The 9,902-nt window shown below is 36.9% G+C and overlaps 1 protein-coding gene and 1 long non-coding RNA gene across 3 annotated transcripts; one reads left to right on the top strand and one right to left on the bottom strand.

Moving 5' to 3' along the window:
• Nucleotides 1–97: 97 nt before the first annotated feature.
• Nucleotides 98–9,833, bottom strand: LOC141908164 (E3 ubiquitin-protein ligase Midline-1-like). The gene is made up of 9 exons (XM_074798055.1): nt 9,033–9,833; nt 8,256–8,351; nt 6,895–7,062; nt 2,886–2,974; nt 2,665–2,792; nt 2,284–2,438; nt 1,580–1,787; nt 895–1,108; nt 98–553 (listed from the first exon to the last, which is right to left on the bottom strand). The coding sequence occupies exons 1-9, from the start codon at nt 9,660–9,662 to the stop codon at nt 466–468; spliced, it is 1,776 nt and encodes a 591-aa protein (XP_074654156.1). The 5' UTR covers nt 9,663–9,833; the 3' UTR covers nt 98–465.
• On the top strand, nt 929–5,052 carry LOC141908176 (uncharacterized). Of its 2 annotated transcripts, XR_012619588.1 has the most exons (4): nt 929–1,042; nt 3,784–3,851; nt 4,406–4,869; nt 4,964–5,052. It is a non-coding gene; the product is annotated as an uncharacterized LOC141908176 (long non-coding RNA). The 2 variants fall into 2 exon arrangements; XR_012619587.1 differs by having other exon boundaries at nt 4,406–5,046.
• Nucleotides 9,834–9,902: the final 69 nt, after the last annotated feature.

Below are 9,902 nucleotides of genomic sequence, written 5' to 3'. Positions count from 1 at the left end.
TATAACCGGGGAAATCGAGATTTGGCACAGAAAAATAACTATTGTAGTAAATTGAAAAACAAATTTTATTATCAAATATTCAAATAGAAAAGTAATTACACAATATTGGATGATATATGAATGGTATATTATAGTACAGGTTGTCACGCGCGGGTCTACCATACTAAACAAACCAGGTTTATCAAGTCAATCCTTGAATGTAATAAATTCAAACAAAATGTACAGCTATCTTATTTCTTCACAGGATTCATATTCTGAATCCGCAATGAAGACATTTTGAAAAACAGTCAATGAACAAAAGTATTCAATTTTTGAGGATAATACTACGGTACATATACTGTATCATACAGATTGATATGGAATACACACAGGTATCAACAGTTTAGTTCAATTCACCATTTAAAAGTATATTTCTGACAATCTGACTAAAAACAATAAATGTGTGCTGTTTTCTTAATTTGTCTTCTAAGCAGAATCCTTGGTTTTTAAGAATATGGAACCAGATATTTGACAAGCACCGTTAGATCCAGTAGCTAGTATCATAAGCTCATACCTGAAAATGAATATGTTCAATGGTTGAGAAAGGGCATAGACTAATGCCATCACCAGTTTTGCAGTAACAGATACTAATCTAGTTGTCTAGTCCAGGGTTCCAGACACTGATCGCACTACCAGGGGTACCTTATACCATCGATTGTAGTAATTGTCACCAAAAATAAGAGTAATTTGACGCCAAAAAGTAGTTTCATTGAAAACGAACTAGAAATTATCTGGTTTTTTGAGAGTATTCTTTATTCTTAGGGAGTAATTAAGCCCTTAATGACTAGAAACTACTCTCAATTGGTAGTCGCCGTTAGGTCAGCTGATATGAAAATGATCTACAATCATAATTACCTGGTATTTGGCTCGAGACCGAACACTCGATGTTCATAAATTCCGTATTGCGACATCGGTTTACTCTTCCACACTCGCGGTGAATGTACGTTGGCTTCGCAGTATAACAGATAGAAGTTTACGCCGCTCGGAGGATTTGACGAAGAAGGTGTGTTACAATATATCTGTATAGATGACGTGTACGTACGACAAAATCTTTTCTCAATTTCAGGAACTGGAAAATAAATCATAGTTTCAACAGTTTGTGAGAATAAGCCTAGAACATTTTAAAACAGTATTTCATTTTTGATCTAGAAATAGGGATTGACCAGTTATTTATTTCATTGGTAGATTTGGTATCTCTTTTCTGATCTTGAAATAGGGATTGACCCTTCATTTATTTCATTGGTAGATTTGGTCTGATTTAGGGTGCACCTGCCGGGAGTGAAACAGGGGGTTTGATTTTGAAATCAGAAGTTGAAGTACGGATATAGTTGTGTGATCAGCGGTCTAATTTACAGAATGTTTTGTTTAAATCGAAGTACATAATTGGAAATTTCAGTTCCAGTTCATTCAATATTCCGACCAGCCTGAACCAGTAAGCGACTGATTGGGGTTAACTTTGTTGGCTGCCTAAGTAAATACATTGAGATTTTGGAAATAGAACTAAGCTATAAGGTTGAAGATCATAAACAGTATTTTTTACCAGGCACTGAAGAGTCATTCGTTTCCAGAGTTGTACAATTAACGATATTCGAGGTATCACTTTCACCAGCAGAATTTACAGCTTTCACGCAGAAATAATAAAGAGTGTTGTTGACCAAGTTCGTAATAACGAGAACCATAGCGTTTCCTTTTTCCATTGATCTGAATGATTTTCTCTCTTCCTGAGGCATCTTGAAAATGGCTAATGTCTGGAGAAAAAAACAGAACGAATGGTCATTCACGAATGTATGACGATTACATGAACGTGAAAAGCCCTAAAAGAACAATTGATTATTGAGAGAAACCCAAAACATAAATCTGAAAAACTGCTATTGTTTTTCCTTATGTTTCGGGGTTGAATCATTCCACCCATCATCAGGGTTTATTTTCAAAAAAACTCTGAAGATGGGTGGACAGTTGTTTTAGATTTATATTGTGGGATTCTCTCAATGATATTCACAGCTAGAAATTTGCAAAAGCGTCTGCCATACCAGGGTTTGAACCATGGATTATCAAGATTGATATTTTGAAAACTTTTTGCTTAAACCATAGTCAGTAACCAGACAGTGGTTTAGTTTCACGATCGGATATTTTCACAAACCACATATATGGTATAAGCCCATCTGATTATAAAAAGCTTACCACCAACGATTAGGTAACTAACTACTTAAACCATTGATGACCTATAATAAGACAATCACTCACATGGTCGCCCATACTCTTTTCATGTTCAGTGCAATAATGAACATTGTAAAAATTGACGACTTCCGCTACTTTTTCATCATTGTTGTGTATAACCAAGACCACCGTATCAAATGACCGCGAACATTTTAACACATCAATGACCGGCGTTGAAGGAGCTAAAATAAGAAATATCTATGTTTTTCTGATTTCAGACCACTACTCAATACATGTACATACATTTGTATGCCTTCGCATATGCGCAACAGTTGAGTTCAAAATGTACCCCCGGTACTTGCAAATAAACTTCTTGTGGTGTCTGGGTGAAGAAGTACCCGCAAAATTCTAAACAGTTATTAAAACTGGGTGACATAGCCCCACACAATTCTTAATATCATAGTTAACCTGTCAAATAGCTGAGATCTTTCAGTAAAACACATTCTTTCCGGAAATCAACAGATTTGGTTTTCAACTGAGCTACATCGGCAGGTAAAACAGGAAAATCTTCTCCAACTGTCGTTCCTTTCATCAGCCTATAACAAATATAAAATTTGTATGTATTACAGCGTCAGATATCATTCATTGTTTGGAACCTTTGAACTGAGAGAAAAATACATATAACTCACTGGTCGTTAACAGTTGCCGACAACTGCAGGAATCTTCCTTTATCTTCTTCTTTTAGTAATTCGTAAGCATATGATATCAGATTCTCAACCTGTAATGTTTCAAATGCAAGTGTAATCAATTCTACGAATCTGTTTGACCAAAAATTTATAAATTTACTAAATTAAAAACCAAGAATTCATTCAATCAAAAATTAAAAATGACACGACATTTCAAATTCTCACTAGAGATCATCCTCAGGTGCGACAGACTTTAGCCTCACATATGACGATGATCTCTAGAGAGAGTTCAAAAGGTCGTGTCATTTGAAATCTTGGATTAAATAAATTCTTGGTTTTCTTTTAGTTCTGTTCATGGTCGGTTTTTGCCATATCGTCTATTCTCCACGTTCGAGTGTGGTTATTCTACTAAAACCATGAATACAATATGTGGATGAATATCATTGTACAAATGTGTAACATTATTTACGGAAAAACAAACCAAACAAACAAATTAGGGAGTGGGGACGAAATGAGAAAATGAGTAATTCTGGAATCAAAAAATTAGGGTGAATTTGTGAACACAGACGAATAGCTCAACACAGGAACTTTTTATGTCAAGCGATGTTTGAATACTATGTTAACAATCACAGATGACACAAAAATAGATGCTGTAATTATTCGATCGTGGAAATAATGATGAATGCTAAGCATAAACGATCAAAGGCTAATTATATGTACTTGACAAAATTACTAATAACAACTTAGGAACAATATTCATCTGCAATAAACCAGGATAAAAACACATTGATGTTTTGAGTGAGCACAAGTGAGGTACATAAAATAGAGTGTACTAGGAAAAATTGGATACTTTATTCATTTAAGGAGCGAAAATCTATGGAAATCGAGTTACTGTTTTCAGATCGCAAAAGATGAAGATCGTGATTGCAACACTGTGTATTTTGATTATCATCGCCGCTCTTTTGTACGGTAAGTCCTCGACTTTAGCAGAAGAACAAATTCATTTTGACACCTTCTGCCAGACATACATGAATTCTGAGAGTATGTACTTGGATATTTCATTTGTGATTATGGAAGTTGGTTTTCATTATAAACCTGTTGCGTAGGTTTCAAACAGAACAGAAATCTGGAATTTCCTATAATAATAATTTAAATAATAATTTTCTGGCGGAATAAACTGAAAACAGTAGAAATATGTGAGGCTCAATGCTTGGAAAAATCAGTTTTCACGCTTTTTCAGTACTGGCTAATTAATAACCAAAATTGCTGGTGATAATTTAAACATTTAAAAACATTCCAACCCAGTGTTCTACCTTTTAGTGCATCAGCGTATAGTTAGTTACTAATATTTCAGGTAATGTTTGTCAGGTCCTGCCATTTTTCCATAGAGATAAAAACTTATAACTAATAACATCAATACACCATGATGCCGTGTACTAAACTAAGCCCATAACCGATTTATACACCGTGCTGCGGTGTACAAAAGGGTTAAGATGCATTTTCTTTTTGTGTCTTTGTTGCAGACTGTGAGTCGTATGACAGACGTCGTTCAATCGGGACACGTACTTCGATAGGGACACGTACCTCGATAGGGACACGTTCCTCAATCGGGACACGTACTGGGACGCGCAGTGGCATTAGTACGAACCGTCGTTACACCATACGATTTGACCCGAGTACTCCGACCCGCAGGTTGACTCCGACCCGCAGGTTGACTCCAACCCGCAGGTTGACTCCGACCCGCAGGTTGACTCGCAGGTTCCGGTATACTCAGACTCCGACTCGCAGGTTCCGGTATACTCGGACACGATACACCGATCGTAATCGCAGATAAAAAGATTACTTCTCAACCACAACACCGCCCTTCTAGAACGTCGACCGAATGAACAATATATAAACTGACTTCAAAAAATGTATCTAGCTTAAATTCATCCATAACCTGAAATTTGTATAAGCAGTATAAAAATATTGATCTCTTATGAAACTGGTCAGTATTACCAGAAATAGAAGGCAATCATAAATCCAAGTTCTCCTTATTCTATTGTCATTTACGTCATAACCCTGCAATGTTACTACAACAGTTAGTCCGTATGGAAAACATGAGGTTTCATTTCTATGGACAGCGATGCCGAAAACCTAAAAATTTAAACAAAAGTAGCAAATATAACGGGTAAGTTGATACGAAGTTCAGCTTTAACGGTATTCGATGCTATGAATCATTAATTCGGATCAAGAAATCTGGAAAGAAACATGGTGGAATTTTTTTTATGATCCGAATGGAGAGGAATTAAACGAATATTCTATTGTCATTTACGTCATAACCCTGCAATGTTACTACAACAGTTAGTCCGTATGGAAAACATGAGGTTTCATTTCTATGGACAGCGATGCCGAAAACCTAAAAATTTAAACGAAAGTAGCAAATATAACGGGTAAGTTGATACGAAGTTCAGCTTTAACGGTATTCGATGCTATGAATCATTAATTCGGATCAAGAAATCTGGAAAGAAACATGGTGGAATTTTTTTTATGATCCGAATGGAGAGGAATTAAACGAAGGGCAAAAATGGTGCCACGATTCCTCTTCCTCAGCCAACTGTTCATACACATAATTTAATTAACTCAACAAGGTAAAAAACACATTCCGCGCATGTCAACAAATCTTCCCACAGATATAACAAACAATACCTTTGTTCTGAATTTAATCAGGTGTAAAACATATAAATCTGAGTTAACAAATGAGGCTCGTAACAATTGATATATATTGGGGTGGATTTGATAATCTTCGCTGAGATCTAACTGAGCTCACGTCGAAAAATGAAGATCGCGTTAGTATTGCTATACGTTTTGATAGTCATCGCAGTTGTTTTACATGGTAAGCCTTTTAACTAAAACTGAACTTGCTGAATCAACACATACTTTGTAGAAAATATCCTAACTTATTGACGATTCTAGGCAGAAAAGGGAAGGGCCTTAGTATTTCAAAATCATATTTCTACAGTTATAATTTAATTTACAGTTTAATTTTTCCAGACTGTGAGTCGTATACCAGACGACGATCGTCGCAGCGTTTAATACGGACGACGGGTAGCACAACGCGTCGCTACACGGGAACAACTAGTGACCTAAGTCCGACGCGTCGTTTCAACACACGATTTACTATTCCCACTCGCCGGTATACTGGTACGCGCAGGTACCGCTATACTCCAACTCGCAGGTACAGGAGACGCTACACCGATTACAATCGCCGTTACAATCGCAGATACTTCACGACCACAGCATCACCCTTCTAGACCAGGGACTGATGGAATTAACAAACTTTAAGTATCTATTTCTAGTGTGAAACTATCCATTACCGGTACTTTGAATTTGTTATACAGCATGGAATACTGTTATCTACTGTTCTTAATATAAACTGGTATGGGTCTACCAGCAAGGCAATCTTTCAAAATCAAAGTTCTCTTTGTTTTGGTCTCCGTCTTAACTCTGCAGTTTAACTACAACCGAAAACCTCAAAAGAAGCAAAAGTAAAGGTAAGTTGAGACAACAAAGTTCAGTTTTACAGCCATATACAATGCCACGAATCATAAATTTGCAATTGGTGGAATAAGAAGATCCAACATCTGGTACAGGTTTACTGGGACTCGCAAAAATGCTGGTATACAATTCACAAGACCCAACACCAGTTAGAAGCACAGATACTTAACTACCATCACCCGGCCTTCTACCAGTGAATGACTGAATTATATACGGTATAAACCGACTTCAAACATCTATTTCTAGCGTGAATCCATTTATTACTTCGAATTTGTAAGCAGCACAGAATTATCGTTCTCTTATAAATACTGGTAACAACTACCAGAAATAGAAGGCAATCATAAATCCAAGTTCGCTTTGTCTTATTTCGGTTTTTGTCTTAACCCGGCCACAAATTGCAAATCTACATTTATGATATATCATTTCTAAGGACAGGGACGGAGAGGAACTAGCGCACATGGACAAGTTTAGTCACCTTGGTGCAGTGGATTTTATATTCGTTCTGTATGTCTTGTATGGCGTTGGTTTTACTGCGATTTTCATATTCGAGATCGGCGATGAAATAACTGCGTTTATTCTCGATTTCTCTGATCAATGAATCGCATTCTCGATTGATCTTCTGTCGACGAGTCTCAACCGACACCTGTACACGAAAAAACAGACGCATCTAACAAAAAACGTTTACTAGGCTGTCAACCTTTGCAGTACTTTTTTTATAGGTAAGATTTTTTTTTTAGGTAAGAAGTCAATATCTGGTTTACGATACAGGAACATTTTCTATCGAAAATAGAAAATATCAAAATCATCATCAATACTTTACGTATTTCTGCGTGAATCAAACAGATTAAATCAATAGACCAGGGCCCCAGTATCAACTTTAACTAATTCATTATCAATTGAGTTCACCCCTCGGTTAAAGATAATCCTAGTCTAAAACCAGGCCCAGAAGAATAAGAAATTGGGAAAACAATGTACTGTCAGGGAGGAGGGGTGGCTGTGGGGTGGCTGTCGATTTGGTAATAATAATGATATTTCTTAATTCATCTGCTATATAACAACAAACCTATACACAATTCTATAAATAAAGTATTATTAGATAATGTGTGCGTAAAAAGGGAAAGGACAATGGACAATCCAGGAGGTTGTACTCGAGTGGAGGCCCATTGCCTTAGGATGATTTACAAAAAGATGACAATGACAGTGCTGATATCAACAATAAGCAAATAAGAAAGATGAAAATAATATGATATAATGTAGTTATCACGATAATCATAATCAATAATCCATTACAATAACAATATCAATGTTATGATAAAATCAAACCTGTTAATCGTATATGATAAAATGAATAATAGATAAAGAAGCATCTTTCAAGAATTTGCTTAAGCATAGAATCAAATATCCAACTGTCCCCGATTTAAGACTACCATTATGTACATACAGTATCATACATTCATATAGAAGGCAATCTGCATTTTTCAAGAGAAACTATTGATTAAGAATAGTTACTGCGCCTATATAATTTAGGGAAAATTGCTGCATTTTTTGAAATTGTTTATTAGCTTTCCGTTGGTGAAAATTACGCCAATAACATAATCATACGAACAGGGAAGCTCGGCTGGAAGTGTTTTACGTAATTGGCAGAAGAACAAGGCGCTTATTAAGTATTATATACTGGATGAAAGCCAAGTTAATGATGCAGTGCATTATTTCCGGGTTACCTGGGAGAGTTGCTGAGTACTCGAGTATCTCAACCAATAACTTTGATTCCTGCTCATATTCTTAGATTCTGTAAAAATTTTTTACTGGTAACTGAAAATCTGATATTTTTCTTACCTGTAATTCTGTAAGTTGTTCCTGATGTCTGGATACTGCATCGGTGATTGAAATATGTACAGAATCTAATTTCTTCAGATTTTCAGTGACAACTTCCTGAAAAGACAAAGATAGTACATTCACCTTGGCAAGCTTTTTTTCCCATTCATAAAAGTGCATGTATGATAGAGATCTGATCACTTCCAAGCCGTAAAAACCAATACTTGAAAGTCTTTTTATCGCCTCTGATCTTGAAATAAAGCGAAATCAAATGTGATTTTCTTTAAATATAAAATATGCTCAGCCAATGTTTACGTGATGACAACATAGATCGGATAAAGATTATAAAAGATCAAAACATACATAGCTTTAATGACAGGTAGACTGTTATTAATATCAGTACAGAATTGATGAGCAAACCCCACAGTTGATGAAATAACAGTTTGCTCTACTGGTATACGTTTCAAAGTTTTGACTAAATTTCATAATGAGAGAAACTCAATTTTTTCATTACTCTGATAAAAAAGTTTAGTAGTCAAAAGCTGTCGAAGCTGTCAGAATTAACCGTTAAATAATGAACCGTGGTTTTTGCTCGTTATTGTCAGTCCCTTGGTCTGTGGTTTAATTTCACGATTGCATATTTTCACGAAGCCCATTCGATTATAAAAGCTTACTACCAACGACAATTAGGTAACTAACTAACGCTCATTCATACTTAGCTTGAATGAACTTGAAATTGCTGCAGAAAATTTCTAAGCCAAGCGAAATAAGAAAAATTGAAGGAAATAGATTTCTTACCTTAGTCATCAAGAACGCCTGTTCTAGCGACAATAACTGGTGATTTTCGTGCACGCGTAACTCCACGCAGACGATACACGCTAACTGCTTACAATCAGAACAATAAACTTTCCCTTTTTCTTTATGTTCGGTGCAGACGGCGTCGTTCGGTCGCGGGTGCAACGACGGTTCGATCAGCCGATGATCGGTAAACGGCGGCCGCGCCGGATGCGATATCTGCAAACAATCCGAGCAGTACGACGCGTTACAATCCTGACACGACCGTTTAGCGCGACGCGGCGTTTTACCGTCGCACATCTGACACGAGATCGTAGCGTCGCTAGCTTCGTCACGATCGTCGTCGGTCGAGCCGCCGCTGTCGTCTCGTCTTCGCGTAGACGCGTCTTCGCTCAGCGATCCGTGGTGAATTCGGTGTATGATATTTTCGAGGGTTATAACGCGCGGTAGCGTATCGACGCCGCCGGTCACGTACGAGCGATCGCGACAAACCGGACATTTCACGAAGTTCTGATTAAACAACTGACTCGTGCACTCGTGACACAGTATATGCGAACACGGCAAAATTATGGGTACTTTGTATAAATCCAAACAGATCGGACACAATAACTCGGATTTCATATCATCGGCCATTTTACCAATACTTCTTTCGCGTTTTCTCAACTCTATCGGTACTTTATTCTACTCACAGCACTGCATCCTCTAATAGAAGCTACTAGCATAAACAGTCTATCGCGTATAATCCTCATGGACTTTTCTCCGAGTTCAGCGAGTCCTTACGATAATCCTCTTTTTTAAGGCAACTTCAGCGACCTAACTATAGATATAAATTGCACACAAAATGTTTCGCAATTAAAATGTCTGAAATTTCGC

The sequence above is a fragment of the Tubulanus polymorphus genome, chromosome 7 (genome assembly GCF_964204645.1).
Source record: "Tubulanus polymorphus chromosome 7, tnTubPoly1.2, whole genome shotgun sequence".
NCBI classification, from domain to species: domain Eukaryota; kingdom Metazoa; phylum Nemertea; class Palaeonemertea; order Tubulaniformes; family Tubulanidae; genus Tubulanus; species Tubulanus polymorphus.
The sequence above is the reverse complement of the archived record's forward strand: the minus strand, read 5'-3'. Positions and strand labels throughout refer to the sequence as shown.